Source organism: Protomyctophum bolini, assembly GCF_963924005.1.
Source record: "Protomyctophum bolini genome assembly, contig: SCAFFOLD_354, whole genome shotgun sequence".
Taxonomy (NCBI): domain Eukaryota; kingdom Metazoa; phylum Chordata; class Actinopteri; order Myctophiformes; family Myctophidae; genus Protomyctophum; species Protomyctophum bolini.
Genome location: NW_027666000.1, coordinates 17,581 through 35,435, shown reverse-complemented (window position 1 = coordinate 35,435; position 17,855 = coordinate 17,581). Strand labels below are relative to the sequence as shown.

Genomic DNA, 17,855 nt, shown 5'->3' with positions numbered 1-17,855 from the left:
GGCGCGCTATGAGCTTAACTTGCGCAACTGACCCTAACTTGTCCAAACAGCCAAACTAGTGCTCTCTCACACACAAACACACACACACACACACACACACACACACACTAAAGTAACCAGAAAATAGCCTCTGAGATAGATTAAAAATCGGAAATACTCCAGTATTATGCTAAATAAAAGCTTCATATCACATCACACAAAACAACAATGCCTCTATAACTCAGTGGTTCCCAAAGTGGGGTCCGGGGACCCCCGCAGGGGTCCTTGAGGGAGTCCCAGGGGGTCCCCAGCTAAATGATAGTTTGGAACCAAATGGACCCTCATGGGTCTGTAACTCTGAGAGTGTACAAATTGAACCAAATGGACCCCAACGGATCCATTTGGTTCCATTTATACACTAAATAAACATTCATTTTACACTATATATACATTCTGGTCTCAGTTAGAAATGCCATTAAATGGGGGTCCGTAGACTAATGCATGTCAAACTGGGGGTCCGTAGACTAATGCATGTCAAACTGGGGGTCCGTAGACTAATGCATGTCAAACTGGGGGTCCGTAGACTAATGCATGTCAAACTGGGGGTCCGTAGACTAATGCATGTCAAACTGGGGGTCCGTAGACTAATGCATGTCAAACTGGGGGTCCGTAGACTAATGCATGTCAAACTGGGGGTCCGTAGACTAATGCATGTCAAACTGGGGGTCCGTAGACTAATGCATGTCAAACTGGGGGTCCTTGAAATTAAACTGGTTGAGAATCACTGCTAGAGAGCCGTCAAAATATTATGGGGGTCCCCCTGGCAAATCTTTTCATTTGGGGGTCCGCTGGCTAATTAGTGTCAATTTGGGGGTCCTTGGTATGAAAAAGTTTGGGAACCACTGATCTAATTAACCATTTGCTGCTACATAAAAGTGAAATTATTACTCCTTTAAGCAGCTAATTCTCTATAAGCCAGTCCACCAGTGGTCCTTGCGGGTGGTTCCAGGTGGTCCCCAAGTAGCCACGGTTCACATGGCGCTCGTATTGTCATATACGGTAACATTGTGACTGCACAATGGTACCTGCGCAGCACTGCGCAGTACTACGGTATATAGGACAGGCGCGAACCAGACAGGATGTCCGTCCTTGCATAGCTATACTCAGACAGAGAGAGACGTAAACACCACAGCTTGTATCACCAACCTTGTCTTCTAATAAACGTTCATATTGCTTAAAGAGGACTCCGTCCATCTTTTACACGTATGGCGCAACTGCCTCACGTGATCGCTACATTTACAGTCCAAACGTGTATATAAACATTCCGATTTCAAATATAAAGTACTCGCCACATGTGCCACGGGTGTTAGAAATGTGCTGGTACAGCGGTTAGCATCGCTGCATCCCGCGTTGTTTAATAAAAAAGCATTTTTATCCGAGCTGTTATTTTGCCATTGGCTTTCAACTACGCGCCCCTATCGGTCGGGAGGAGGGTGGCACTCGGTGTGTTCGATATAGGCACGCTGACCGCCCTGCCCAATACAGACTAATAGGCGAGTGTGCTCCCGGTGTGCAACTGTGGATTTCCCAAACGAACCGGGCCGTTTGAGAAAGGTAGCCGGGGCGCTCGGATAAAAATGCTTTTTATTAAACAACGCGGGATGCAGCGATGCCAATCGCTGTACCAGCACATTTCTAACACCCGTGGCACATGTGGCGAGGACTTTATATTTTAAATCGGAATGTTTATATACACGTTTGGACTGTAAATGTAGCGATTGCGTAAAACAGGCTGCATTACTTTCATGATGTCATGTTTCAGGGTCGCCCCTCTCGGAACCCTCCATAAAGCTTTACTACCATTGGGTTCTGCTTGTGGGGCTAGTTTTGTTAGCCCCACAAGCAGAACCCAAATGTAGTAAAGTTTCTGACACTTTGATTACTTTACCCATTGGGTCCTGGTTCACGCTGGGCTGCCACCAGTTACGCACACACAAATACAATGTAAACACGTAAGGAGAAAAGATTCTGCTCGCTTTTACGATGTTTTTCCCTGTGTTGGCTTACGAATGTGCGAACTATAAGTACCTTACATACCTCTGAGAAAATCTCCTGTGTCGCGGAAGCCGTTAAGTATTTTTAATCTATGTTTGATTAAAAATGTTGCTTCTTCCTACCTTGTTTATTGACACCTCATTGTACCGCCTATCTGGCTAGCTAGTGGTGCTACAGCTATGACGGAGCAGATCAGAGGCAGGGACGTAGCCCGCAAAGCCAACCACACATCGGGAGGCGGTACAATAAACGGTAAATAAACAAGAAGAAATCAAAGCGCATTTTTAATCAAACATGGATTAAAAATACTTAACGGCTTCCGCGACACAGGAGACATTCTCAGAGGTATGTCAGGTACTTATAGTTCGCACATTCGTAAGCCAACACAGGTGAAAAATTCGTAATAGCGCGCAGATCGTCTAAACGAAGAGTTTGTTAATATCCGCGTTCCAACAATCGCATTAGAAAATTTTGTTATGACCAGGAACCCAACGCAAAGCTAGGTCCGATCATAAAAGCTTTCGGAGGGTTCCGAGAGGGGCTACTTGTGGGGCTAGTTTCAGGGCTAGTATAGTCCCCATGCAGCTATGGAGTTTAACCAAATGGACCCTTATTAGATCTTTAACTCGAGAGACCAAATGGACCCGTCAAGAGTAAAACAATATTGTTAAATACCTGCATTAGGCGAATTAATTTACCAAAAGTCTTGTACAATTAGATGTAAAACAAAAAAATGTCATTTTGATCAACGTTTGCCATGTTGTCTCTCCTAATGGTACCAAAACAAAATCCATACAACATGGAAGTAAGTGTGGACAAACAAACCCTTAATCCAACGATTTAAATAAAGGACCCTGGTGTGAAAGGGGTTGAAAAGCACTGAGCTAAGCTAACAGTAGGCTAACACCTGGTGACTCACCTGCAGTTTGACGCAGCTGGTGGACATAAAGGCCTACTTCTGTTTCCACAGCTTCTTCTTTATAGTCGTTTGGTTTTCCACCGGCCTGGTAAAAAAAACACCGACGACTCTCATTAACTCCATGTGGGCCTACATGTCAATAAAAGTTGCATTCCGAGGTGTTTAATATGAAAACAAACGGATTGTTGTAACAAACACTGTCTCTCTAGAGCAGCGTGCACGCTGCTTGTTGGGCGTGAGTGTGGTGACGTGGGGGTGTGACCAAAAGGTGGCGTGCACGAGCTCAGCTCAGAGCCCCGAATGCAAAGATGCGCGCACACACGCGCTCGCACGCGCACACGCACACACACCTCTATGACACACACAAGCTAGCCTACTTTATTTTATTTTATTAATTTTTGGTATATCTTTCATGACAGTATGACTGACTGACTGACGTTATCTGGCTGCATTGAAGTGTCGCCTGCTATGATTAAACGTTTTAACGTTCATATTAATTGTTTTCAAATGTTAGTATAGCCTATACTGCGAAGCCTGTACCACTAGGCTGAACAGCAGGGCAACTGGGTTGAACTGAGTTCGACGCGTGCAGTGATTAATTCAATGTCCAGAGAGTTGTCTTACTTTCGGATATGTCAATCCATTTATTGATATTGATATCCACTTTCTTTCAGCAGTAGCCTAGTAGCCTATCCAAACGTAAATAAACTGTGTAAACTATTAAACAAACAAACAAACTGAACCTATATCGACCACGCACGGTCGAAAACTGTGTCGTCTTCCCCTGTCGCACCTGAATGCCATCAGACTGACAGGTAATGAGGGTTTCCATGACAACCACCCACCATTCTGACTGAATGATTCCCATGGCGTCATCGTAAAGGACACGTTAACTTCATCATTAATTACTTTAAATAAACAAACAAAACAAAATAAACAAAGAGCATTTTGGCTCCAACACCTACCTATAGTAAAAACGTTTTTTTTTTTTTAAATGTAATGTATTTATTTTAGGGCTGCATGGGACTCGATTAAATAAATTAATCTAATTAATTTGAAGCATTGTAATTAACTAATCAAAATTAATCGCATATCAATTATTATTATAATTATTATGAAAAAATATTATAAAAATAGCAGATCTACAAGCTCATAGCGCGCCACTCGGTGGCGCGCTACGAGCTTGTATATCTGCTATTTTTCAATAGTATGAAAAGGAATGAGTTTTCTTTTTCTTTTTTTTTTTTACATTTAATCATAATTTATTATTGAATTTGTAGTAGGCATAAAGTTATTCTTTCATTTTAATATTGCAAAACAATGTTGCCTAAAGCCTACACCAGATACAAATAAGAATCAAATGTAATGAAGGAAAATAGAAGAATGTATTCATGATAACTAAGACATCTTTGTTTTGTTTTCACCACCAATGCTGCTGGCTTACTGGTACATACAGCGATATGCTCTGAGACATTATCAAACAATAAAATAAATATAAAATAGCAAATAATTAAAAGTTTTTTTCTTTATTGAAGCAAACATATTCTGCGGCCCACAGATAGAATTGTAATACGTTTTTGAGCCAAAAAATGGCTCTTCTGATAATCTGATGATCTTCATACCAAAAAGTATGAATTAATTTGTCATGGAATTCTGAATCTGCATAATGTTGACATGATCTCTTTGTGTAGAAATATTAAATGCTCATTATTACTTAATTGACACGAGATGAGGTCAGAAAGACAAGATCAGATAATAAACGTTTATTGCAGATGCATGTACAGACAGGAGGCCTATATGATGGCACATGAAGACAAGTGGCTTTATGAATGTGTGAGCAACGAGTCCTTTTTCCGCCACTAGATGGCAGCAGAGGACTGGTAAAAGACAACAGGTTCTTCTGAACATCGTCATCATCCTACAGACTATTAATGGGATTAGAACCAGGACGGTTTAAAACAGTGGATTTCAACCAATGATCCTTGAGGGGGTTCCAGGTGGTCCCTTCAGATGAATGATGGAGAGCTGGTGACCAAATGGACCCTTATGAGATCTGTAAACTCTAGAGAGAGTGTAAAATGAAACCATTTTTACGCTCTCAAGAGTTAAATTGGATTACTTAATTCATTCACGAGAACTGTATACGTCACCTGCAGACGTCATCATTGTGACGATAGGCACTGCTCACTTTAAACAATGTAGCCTCGACCATGACCCAAACATCAACCCCAATAAACATTGTCAAAAGTGACATAATCTACTGTATACGCATTATAAAAGGACCCAGGATACTGTTCCTGAAGGAGAAACCCTTTAGTTGTATCATAACCTACTGTATATACATTATAAAAGGACCCAGGATACTGTTTCTGAAGGAGAAACCCTTTAGTTGTATCTGGTCCTTCAGGGCAGGTTTAAAACGGCTAGTCTTATTCCTTCATTCTGATTGGCTGGTCTCCGTTTAGTAAAAAAAAGTAATAAGACTATAATCAACTCCTTAGATCAGTTTATATGTGAGAAAAAGAAATGAAAGATGAATTGAAGAATGTTGACCTGAATGGTCTCCATACCTTCACCTAAAGCCTGCCGTCACTCCCAGAAGATTCTACTAGTGACCTTTGAACCCAAACGCCAAAGATCAGGTACATTTCCTTATGGTATAATATTAAATATGGTCATAGAAACATATTTGTCATTATTGCACGGCTCGGTTGAATGCTTGAATCTGATTGGTCAATCGCTGAATTCAGGGGTGTGTTATTATTGCTTTGTGTTCCGTGATAGGTCACTGACACGTCATGATTATGGTTAAGGCACTTTGAAAAACAAGACCAGACTTCCCACTTCATAAACAAAACTAATATGAAGCATACAGTAGAGAAATGGTCAGCGTGTGCGTCATACTTGGAAGCTGTACAGTCTCGTTGTCTCAGATGAATTTGAGGACGAGTGTCTTTCTCAGGGTGTTACGGCGGATATCTGGCATTTGTTGTTTGTTCGTGTTCTGTCTGCCGCCCACCTCCCGGTTCACGGCCGTCAGGACTCTGATGATGTCTTCTCCTCTGTCAGGAAACAAAGCGTGGAGTAGAACGTTACAGTAGGAAAACAGAAATACAGCTAAAATCCAGCTCTGGACATTTCATCGATGTTTATTTATTCTGTAGTGAGGAGGATGTGGAAATCACTTCTCTGTGTCAGAGCTCATGACAACACAGAGGGCAGAGTGTCCTGTCAGAATGATTTACATCGCATATCAAAAAGAGTTCCCTTTAGGACAATTTTAGCAATATTATGTCCCCTTTGGCATGTCACAATGGCTTATTACTATAATAATATTAATAATAATACAATTATCTACTGGTATTCTCCTCCCAATGGCTTATTTTGTAAACAAAATAGTAAAAGAAGGAAGTCGTTCTACTTGGAACAGATGAACATTTATTGTTAAAGGCTTGTAAAGTCAATCTGACAGACGTTGAAAGTCTCACCTGACTGCTCTTCTCTCAAGCTGTTCACACAGCTCCTGGATGTAGAAGGAACCTTTCTTAATGTGCCGGAATGATTTGTATTCCTCCACGGTCGACATGCCCATCAGGAAGTCTGCTTCGTCTGGAACCATTTCGTCCCGGGGCGACGAGACGGAGTCTTCCTGTATGTCGCCCTGTCCCCCGCTGGGTGTCGGGGGTGGCAGCAACACCCCCCGCTGGAAGTCGCTCCCCTGGCACGCCTGGATGAAGAACAGCTTGGGCTTCCCTGCCAAGGTGGGAGCGTTCCTGCTTCTGAAGGGCTGAGTCAACTCTCTGAGCGAAACCTTCTCACCATCCGAACCCGACACGCATCCCATGTCGCCGTGAGACAGCACACACACCACCTGATGTCAATGAAAGAGGCACAATGAAAGTGTGGAAACAGGCCAATGCACAGGGAAGGACTGACACCTCTGTGTAGATGTTCAACACCTCCTACCAAAGCATCTGCCTCGCTGAAATCTCCTCCTCCCAGTTCTTTCAGCACACGACGGATGCCCTCTGCTGTCTGGTCGGAGTGTGTCTCCACCTCAAAGCCCAGCTTGGAGAACACCTTGCTCAGTTCCTCTGTGTGACACCATGAGGAGAGAGAGAGAGAGAGTGAGAGAGAGTGAGAGAGAGAGAGAGAGAGAGAGAGAGAGAGAGAGAGAGAGAGAGAGAGAGAGAGAGAGAGAGAGAGAGAGAGAGAGAGAGAGAGAGAGAGAGAGAATGTTTTTAGGAAGATAGAACTCCTTGGACACAATGCTGGCCTGGCCTGGAATCGTACCGCCATAGGACCACTAACCACTCAGCTGTGGTACAACCAGGACCTCTGGCTCCCCAGATGTGATCACCAAGGCCACCCATAACTAGTGGTCCAAAGGCCTTTATTGACTATCAGAAATAGATCAGATCACTAAAGCAGGGATACGAACCCTGGTCTTTCAGAGTTCCTGGTCGGTCATTCAGCTCGTCCACGGTGAATATCTCGTTGTTGATGATCAAACACGTCCCGCGTGGGATATGAGTCAGTGTGTAGTATTCATTCTGTAGGACGCGCGCACACACACACACACACACACACACACACACACACACACACACGAGATCAATCTACTGAAATCATAATTATTATTCCAATCCCAATGATTAGATACAGTCAGTAATCTAGGAAATGCTATAGAAAATAATGGGAGCATGATTTCTTTCTCTGTTATTTTAAACTGTTGCAATAGGAACGTGCTGATGCCGCAGTGTAGATTATTGCGTAAAAACAGCAAAACAACAATTGGCCAAAGTGTGGTGAACTTATGTTCATCTTTTCAGAAATCAATCTCACTTTGTCTAGATCCATAATGTCTGTTACTGTAACGTTTACAGTAGGAGAACGATGAGAGATGCTCTTCATTCAAAGTCAAGTGCAAGTACTGTATATATAAATGTATGTGATATATATTTAATACTGCCAGGTGTCACTCATCACGACCAACAATAGAAGACTCCCTACACTAAAGCTGTGGAAAGAATTACATGCTGACATGAGGAATAAAGACATTGTGAACATTTACAGGTTATGACAGATTATTTTCCATCACTATAATTCAATATTCTCTGAAATGTTTTAGAGATAAAGAGGATGGCAGCCATTAGACCGAGATATTTACCTCAGCAAGATGCTCTTCTTGAGGGGGTGGCGTAGTTTCACCTACAGACAACAATGCATAGTTACATTACACTGTAGTCTGACCTACAGACAACAATACAGTTACATTACACTGTAGTCTGACCTACAGACAACAATGCATAGTTACATTACACTGTAGTCTCACCTACAGACACCAATGCATCGTTACATTACACTGTAGTCTGGCCTACAGACAACAATACATAGTTACATTACACTGTAGTCTCACCTACAGACAACAATGCATAGTTACATTACACTGTAGTCTCACCTACAGACAACAATGCATAGTTACATTACACTGTAGTCTCACCTACAGACAACAATGCATTGTTACATTACACTGTAGTTTCACCTACAGACAACAATGCATAGTTACATTACACTGTAGTCTCACCTACAGACAACAATGCATAGTTACATTACACTGTAGTCTCACCTACAGACACCAATGCATTGTTACATTACACTGTAGTCTCACCTACAGACACCAATGCATAGTTACATTACACTGTAGTCTCACCTACAGACACCAATGCATTGTTACATTACACTGTAGTCTCACCTACAGACAACAATGCATTGTTACATTACACTGTAGTCTGGCCTACAGACAACAATGCATTGTTACATTACACTGTAGTCTCACCTACAGACAAGCAGCTGAATTCTTTGTTTTGATTAGGTGGTGAACAGTGCTGGTTAAACCACCGGCTAGAAGGCTGTTTCAACCAATCAGATAGCTTCCTCTTAACGACCCGTTAAAGAATATAGACTAACCTGCAACCTGCATCACACGTCCAGTATTCAATCCAGTAGAGAGTCTAGCTGCTGCTGCTGTCACCCTGCTGGACTCGTCACGCTGTACGTAGAACAAAAGAAGATGTATTTATCTATTTATCTATTTACAATCAGTTTAATCTAGTATTGACCTTACAGCTTTGGATAAGAGGTCAAATGAAAGGAAGGCATCAATGTACATAATGTCATAATGTGTAGATATATATCTGTAACAGTGTGTTCTGTATATGCTGTATATCAGAGACAGAGTGTTAGACAAACCCTCAGACAGGTCATTAGGTCCAGTGTTTCCACAAACTATTCAACTTCCTCTCTCATCTCTCTCATCTCATTCTTCTTCTCGTCCGTTCCATTCTAAGCCCATTTAGTTTATTTTGTTTTGTATTTTTGTATCTTTTCTTCTCTCCACTCTCATCTTGTCTTGTGTTTTACACTACTTTATACTGCTATACGACATCCACCACAGAGATTAATACATTATCTTATCATTCTTCAGCAGTAAATGTTTTATTTATTTTCAGTCTTTCAAACAGTGTCATGTTTGTCTCATGTCCCACCTTGAAGTGTCCTCCGTTCCTCGTCACCATGTCTTCTGTTTTCTCCATCAGCTGTGTTACCTCTGAAATGTCCCAGTTGTTACCACGTAGAACATGGTACCTGTAGCCACATTTCTCCAGGATCCTCCTCAGAGGTTCTCCTTCAGCCTCGATGTACTCCTCAACACGTCTCCCTCCCAGCCAGAATCCAAACATGAACAGAACCAGAGCTTGTCTCCAGACTGTGTGCCCCAGCAGCTCCATGTGTTCCTCCACTGATCTCCTGTCAGCTTCACAGAATCTGGACTTCACATCGACCATCACCAGGACAGCGTGGGGTCCAGGAGAACACAGAGTCACACCGTGTAGAAGGACGTCTTTGGTCTTCTGGGATGGAGGTGTAGTCGACCAGTCTGGACACATCACCACACTCACTGTTCTGTCAGCAACTCGTCTCTGTTCTCTGACACATTCTGTCAGTTTAGGCTGGGTTTTAAACTCCTGGAATATGAGGTTAACTGTATGTTAGTCATAATAATAATAATAATAATAATAATAATAATAATATGAGGTTTACTGTATGTTAGTCATAATAATAATATTATGAGGTTTACTGTATGTTAGTCTTAATTCTTGCTTGGATCAGCTACGCCGCGTTTGCTCATGATGGGCGTGGCCGCATAGCGTGAAAAAAACATTGACCACACGTGAACGAAACGAGCACTAGTTTAGTCTCGACTGGTGTGTCGGAGCCCAACAGCCTTTAGCCTTTAGCCTCAAAGATTTAGGCTTTTTCTACTATTTTGTAAAACATTTTTAAAATGGTTCAAATAGCCAATCTACATCGACACGCTGTGAGCTTGTAGATCGGCTATATTACCATTTGTAAATGTTTTTCAAAATAGTAAAGAAATGGCCAAAACGTTTAGTCATAAGGGGAAAATCTGTGATCATCATCTACAAGCTCACAATGTGTCCCTATAAGTGACAGGTTGTGAGCTTGTAGATCTGCTATTTATAATGCAGAAATATAGCGGGGTTGGTTAGGACACCAGGGTGGAAGTGGTTCAACATTCATGACAGCAGATACTTTCACATTATCATCATAAAACATTTATATTTAAGGTCTTTACTGTTTACTGTGAGCTCATTCATTATAACATCTCATTCAGATCATAATTATTACTCACCTTCCATAGAGTTACTGTAAACACAATCTTCTGCAGAATGAGGTTTCCAGCTCTGGTCCTGTCAGCCTGCTTCCCTCCAGCCAACACCACCCTGACATCTGATAGACTCTGATGTTCTCCTGACACACACACACACACACACACACACACACACACACACACACACACACACACACACACTATGACTATTTATGACTAACCAACGTATAAAATATGGAACATGTTGCAGTGGGACCTCCTGGAAACCCCTCAAGGACCCCTGGGGGTCCCCGGACCACACTTTGAGAACCACTGCTGTAAAGTAACCAAGTATACATTTACTCAAGTGATGTACTTACAGTAAGTACACATTTGAGGTAGTTTTACTTTACCATTTTGATACTGTACGTCATACTTCTACTCCACTACATCTCAGAGGGAAATATTATACTTTTACTTCACTTCAATTATTATTTTACAGCTTTAGTTACTAGTTACTTTGTTCAAAAATAGCCGATCTACAAGCTCTCAACGTGTTGCGATGTGACACACTGTGCTACTTAACACTGGTGAAATTCAGCAATGTATGAATTAAAGAATTCAGAGTTATATGAATTATTAATAACATTAATGTTTTAACATTGAGAATACAAACATTTACATGAATCATGTATGAGTTGATGCTTTACTGACGTTTCTTCTCTCTAATCTACATTAAGATGTAGTTTAAAAATGTAGGTTTTTTTCATGGCTGTACTGTACAAAAACCTGTCTGTCAGACAGACAGACAGACAGACAGACAGACAGACAGCTCACCTTCACAGAGAGCTTTCAGGGCGGTCAGTTTCCTGGTCAGTGTCTTGACACGTTCCTCCATGTTCCTCTTCCTCGCTGACATCTTCTCAACTTCACAGTGTCCACCTGTGTTTCCTGACAACATCTCATCTATCTTCTCCAGAAGCTGTGTGACCTGACTGTCATCTCTCTTCTGGTTGTTGAAGACATGATACCTGTTCCCACATCGGTCAACAAGCCAGCGGAGGTCTTCTCCTTCAGCCTCAATGTGCTGCTCAATGCTTCGTTCTCCCAGACGGTCTCCATGGGTGAACAGGGCTATAGCGTGACTCCTGAGGCTCTGTGGCAGAAGGCTCATGTGTTCCTCTACGGCTACTCTCATTTCTTTGGTGAATGCTTCACTAAGAGGAACGGCCAGAAGAACAGCATGTGGTCCAGGAGGACAGTGACACACACTGTCCTGGATCTCCAGTCTGTCCATCTCTGAGGTGTCCTGTAGTGGACGGTTGTACCACCAGCCTGGTGAGTCCACCACTGTCACCTGTCTCCCTGCTACGCTGCCCTGTCTCACCTCACACTGCACTGACCTCTGACCTGCTTTAAAACCACGTCCTGTCAGAATGGTGTTTCCTGCTGAACTCTTCCCAGAGTACTGCCTTCCCAACACCACAATCCTGAGGTCGGTCCGTCCTGTCAGAGAAAACATTGTTTACTTTCACTTTGTTTAACAACATCTCCGACGTTTTGGTTTTAGTTTAAAAACGCTACAATAGCCGATCTACAAGCTCATGTTGCTTCTCAACGTGACACATTGTGAGCTTGTAGATCTGCTGTTTTCTCTATTTGTCATTATAACAAAATACGTCGTTGCTGTAAATGAACGACCTGCCTCACCATACAATACAGGAGTGTCACGCTAAAGTAGTGAAAATAGAAGATCTACAATTTTATTTTATTTAATGTTAATGTTTAAACACCCTAATAATAATAATAGTGAAACTAATGATCTACAGGCTCACATCACATTGCAATGCGCTGCGTTATGAGCTTGTAGATCTGCTATATTATTTATTTTTTTACAAATTTTAAATGTTTTAAGAATACTGACTAAAAGGAAGTGTTTTGGACATACAAGGTCAACCCTATACTTAGCTGAGTGGAGTCCCCCAGGGAAGTGTACTAGGCGTCTACATGTTTTCACTCTACACTAAATATATTAGCCTACAATAGCTGATCTACAAGCTCACAACACGATGCTACGCGACACGTTGTGAGCTTGTAGATCAGCTATTTCCCCAGAATGGGGATGTGGGTATAAGCCCTATATACATTATTATAATTATGACAAATAGTGAACAGAGCAGATCTACAAGCTCACAACACCTCACACTGTGATGCGTTGTGAGCTTGTAGATCAACTGTTTTGGTGAACTTTTCTTATTTTAACCACTTAAACCCCAGCAGCCAGTTTAGAGCCCTGAGGAACTCCGTTCAAACATAATGGGCTTTAACGCATTCTGGACGGGAACCCCTTTTGGTGTTTTAAGCATTATGTTATGCTTTAGCTATTGGAAAACAGCAGATCTACAAGCTCGTAGCACGGCACAGAGTGGCACGCTAAGAGCTTGTAGGTCTGCTATTTTTGAAAAAACTTGAAAATGTGTCGCAAATCTTTGAATATTCTTTCAGAGCGAATGTTTTTAACTCATATCTTTGCTTCTGGGGTGGGGGGGGGGGGGTATTTTCAGATTGGAGTCGGCGGCCAATTACAGATAATTTCGGGGTACGATTAAAAAAATAGCAGACCTACAAGCTCATAGCGCGCGATATGAGCTTGTAGATGTAGAGCTATTTTTCAATAGCTAAAGCACAACATAATGCTAACACCAAAAAGGGTTCCCACCCAAAATGGCCAGTTATGAATTAATTAATTCATCCAGTGTTTTTACCTCTTTCTGACGAGCCGCGGCCCAGAGGAGGTTCAGTTGGTTGTTTCTGGGCGTCTTTCCTCCTTTGTTCTGCTCTTCTTCGGATACTTCTCTCCTTCTCCTTCAGTTCCTCTGAGACGTGTTCTTCTGTCTCATAGTGACCACCATTACTCTGCACAATCTGATCTACCTTCTGCAGCAGCTCTGTGACCTGACCACCATCTCCTCTGTCACTGATGTCAAGGACATAGAAGCGACCTTCACATTTCTCTGTGAGATATCTTAAACCAGGGCTAGATCTAATGAGATCAGGTCTCATGTTGTTTTTATCAGCTACAGTGAACACCACAATAGTGCGTTTCCACACTGTGTCACTGAGGAGGAATCTCACATGTTCCTCTGCTGACATCCCTGTTCCATTATATTGACTGTCCAATCTGACCACTAGGACAAAGGCATGTGGTCCTGGAGGACACAGACTCACACTCTTTTGTATTTCTAACTGGGTGAGTTTTGGGGTCAGATCTAGGGGCTGACCAGACCACCATCCTGGAGTGTCGACCACACTGACCTGTCTCCCTGACACTAACTCTTGTCTCATGACACTCTGAGATGTGAATGTGTTTGTTCTAAAAGCCTCTCTGCCCAGGATGATGTTTCCTACTGAACTCTTTCCACTGAGTTTACCAGGAACTCTTCCCCCGATCAGAACAATGTTCAGTTCTGACGGGTCGCTGCTCTTCCCTGGTCGGAAAAATAAATATTGATAAAGATCAGTTTTTTTTTTTAAATAATACTAACATCATTGCAATTATTATGCTCAAACTGCACACACACACACACACACACACACACACACACACACACACACACACACACACACACACACACACACACACACACACAGTCACACACACACACACACACACACACACACACACACACACAGTTTTACCTGCTGAAGAGCTGCTGTTCTGTTGTTTCCTCCATTGTTTCCACATTGTAGCGAACTGGAAACGCCTATAATAATAATTATCATTAATATATATTAATGGCATTAATAAACCATACAGTATCATTATAACCTTTATTTAAACTCAGAGAACAGCGAGGGACAGCCGTGGTAAGAATACAATAGAAACACAGCAGTCACCAATAAATCACTAATTATTACAATGTTACAATGTTTAATAATAAGAGTAGAAAAACAACATATTGACCAGAACTGACCTAATGATTTACAAATTATGCATTTAGCAGATGCTCTTAATCCAGAGTGATTTACAGTAAACTGGTAATACATCACATACATATAAATAGTCATCATGAATCCTACGTAAGCTAAGAACCTGGCAGTGGAATAAATATATATATAATGAAACTATGCGTATATACTAAATAGCGTTGTCTACATCTATTACACACACACACACACACATATATCATATATACAGTAAGACAAATATGCACTTTGAATGGGAAATAGAGGGGAGAGGTACCTGGGGGTTATTGTATTTAATTTATAATGCTATACCGACGTTTCTGTGCATATAACTCTTGAAAACAAAGCATTGCATTGTGGGTATTGATGTCAATCAATCAAGTCCGGCCGGGATCGAACCGGGAACCTCGCCCTATAGTTCCCATCTGGCCAGCCGCTCTACGGGCCACTCTACCCCCTGAACTACTGCCGCCACAAGACTAACTAACTGAGTGAACGCCACAATAAAACAATAAATGACGGCCAACCGTCCAACAGGCAGGATTATAAAAAGATGATAAAACCTTCAGCACAATTTATTGTACAAGTTCAGAGTTCAGAGCAGAGCCATACAGCTCGCAGAGTTACGACGACTCCGTTCCCGTCATGGGGCTTCAGTCCTTCTACATTATATATAGACTTCTATATTGGGCGAAGAGCGACGCAAAGGCCTGACCCGGAAGTTTAACGGAATGCATTGGAGTCTATGGGCTTTATAGGTTACAGTGACAAACGAGTTACATGAACCCACGTGACCGGGCTGTTTTCTGCCCCCTCGGTGTCGTAGCTGGTTGAGATATGACTGGCAGGCCTGTTGTGGTGAGGGTGGTGGTGGGGGGAGGGGTAGCACTTACCCTTAGATAGCACTTTTTTAGACTTAGATAGTGTCGTATAATGTCATGTGGAACTGTACCTTATTTTCCTAATGCAGAATGAACACAACACACGAGCTCCGATTCCCAGGCCAAGTCCGTCTTTATTCAATTAAGGCATCTCCCATCGTTACAGGTTACAAGCATAGCAAAGTCATCTCTTCCATCTGAGCAGCACATTCAGGCCAGGGTCACCGTCCTGGGCTCCCTCCATCTTTTCAACTCCCCAGCCTCAGAGCCCCCCATTCCTTCCCCATCCACCCCTTTTATCCATCCCCCTCATGCAGTCTGGTGTCACCTTTTGTCCCTGTGTGTGTGTGTGTGTGTGTGTGTGTGTGTGTGTGTGTGTGTGTGTGTGTGTGTGTGTGTGTGTGTGTGTGTGTGTGTGTGTCATAGAATGTAAAGAGACCAACTGTAGTCTGTTGGCTCTGTCATTTAACAATGAAACAGGAAGGCCCAAATCCACAGGTGGTCTAGACCCTAAAGGTAATATCAGATACAAGATCACTCAAGAATTATCTAGTCAAAGAGTGAAGCCACGAGGCTTCCTGCCTGTGGACAATTGATATGCAAATGGTTTAAGACACTGTGGGGTGGGTGATGACTCACTTCGGTGAGACAAATGGCCATGCAGAAATGTACCATTATGACTAAACAAGTAGATATGAATTATGCTATATGATTCAAATACACGACAATAGCATTTGATACAGACTTATAGCATGTTATGTAGACAGCACTATAATTGCATTGTATGTAGTCATAGCACTTCATAGTACACAATAGTATAGTATAGTATTTATGTACAGTTTATATGTATAGTTTCATTATATAGATATTCCACCGTTACGTTCTTAGCTTACGCATGTTTCATGATAAATGCTTTTTATATATGTGATGTATTCCCATGCTTTTTTGTTCTTGCTTAATGTAAGTCGCTCTGGATTAAGAGCGTCTGCTAAATGCCTACATTGTAAATTGTTCTCATGCCAGACATGTTTAATTAATATAACACGCATGTATGAACTTATTATTGCTCTATAGGCTGGTACTCATGTCCAGATGTGTGAGAATTAAAGGAGAATTCCATGCTAGAATGCTTTTTTATCTTTCTTACCTTTCTTTGTAGTCGTTACGTCCCCACCAAAGAGGTCCAGGTGTTTCTTTGTGCAAAAGCTCCTTATTGGCTATTTCCCCTACCATAAGCCCTCAATGAATTGCATTGAATTGAATGGGAATTGAATGGGGCTATGGGGTGTTGTGCTAATTCGCTTATTTCCATCGAAATAAGTAGTAAAGTGTGCCGCTTGGGATATTATTTACATTATGAAGAGAGGATATATACAAAGAAATTTTAATTTTGAGCGATGGAAATAAGCGAATTAGCACAACACCCCATAGCCCCATTCAATTCCTATTCAATTCAATGCAATTCATTTAGGGCTTATGGTATAGGGGGAAACAGCCAATAAGGAGCTTTTGCATAAAATAACACCTGGACATCTTTGGTGGGGACGTAACAACTACAAAGAAAGGTAAGAAAGCCTTTTAGTATGGAATTCTCCTTTAAGGTCAATGTAGGAACAAACATGGTGATTGTCCAGTGGGGGTGCTTTTACTTTTACAATGCATGCTGGGTAAATCATTAATTTATACAGTGCCTTTCTCCAAAGCCCTTTATATTACATTACATTCACATGCACACATGCGCGCGCACACACACACACACACACACACACACACACACGCACGCACGCACGCACGCACACACACACACACACACACACACACACACACACACACACACACACACACACACACACACACACACACACACACACACACACACACACACACACACACACACACACACACACACACACACACACACACACACACACACACACACACACACACACACACACACACACACACACACACACACACACACACACACACACACACACACACACACACACACACACACACACACACACACACACACACACACACACACACACACACACACACACACACACACACACACACACACACACACACACACACACACACACACACACACACACACACACACACACACACACACACACACACACACACACACACACACACACACACACACACACACACACACACACACACACACACACACACACACACACACACACACACACACACACACGCGCGCACACACACACACACACGGAAACCATGCAAGGCACCAACCTGCTCGTGGGCAGCAATCAGGGGTTCAGCGTCTTGCTCAAGGACACGTCGACACTAACTCTGGAACCGGGAACCTTCCTGCTCCACCGCTGCCCCTGTGTGG

The 17,855-nt window shown here is 42.3% G+C and overlaps 2 protein-coding genes across 2 annotated transcripts; both read right to left on the bottom strand.

Annotated features, from left to right (window-relative positions):
* Positions 1–5,740: 5,740 nt before the first annotated feature.
* On the bottom strand, positions 5,741–11,573 carry LOC308312105 (caspase-8-like). Its single transcript, XM_080794502.1, has 9 exons — positions 11,466–11,573; positions 10,671–10,789; positions 9,502–9,981; positions 8,924–9,005; positions 8,124–8,164; positions 7,395–7,506; positions 6,920–7,047; positions 6,442–6,824; positions 5,741–6,015 (listed from the first exon to the last, which is right to left on the bottom strand). Exons 1-9 carry the CDS (start codon positions 11,545–11,547, stop codon positions 5,883–5,885), a joined length of 1,560 nt encoding a protein of 519 aa, XP_080650628.1. The 5' UTR covers positions 11,548–11,573; the 3' UTR covers positions 5,741–5,882.
* LOC308312106 (GTPase IMAP family member 8-like) lies at positions 11,552–13,781 on the bottom strand (the record flags this gene model as incomplete). The annotated part of the gene is made up of 3 exons (XM_080794503.1): positions 11,552–11,555; positions 11,588–12,134; positions 13,394–13,781. 3 exons carry the CDS (start codon positions 13,779–13,781, stop codon positions 11,552–11,554), a joined length of 939 nt encoding a protein of 312 aa, XP_080650629.1.
* Between the last annotated feature and the right edge of the window lie 4,074 nt (positions 13,782–17,855).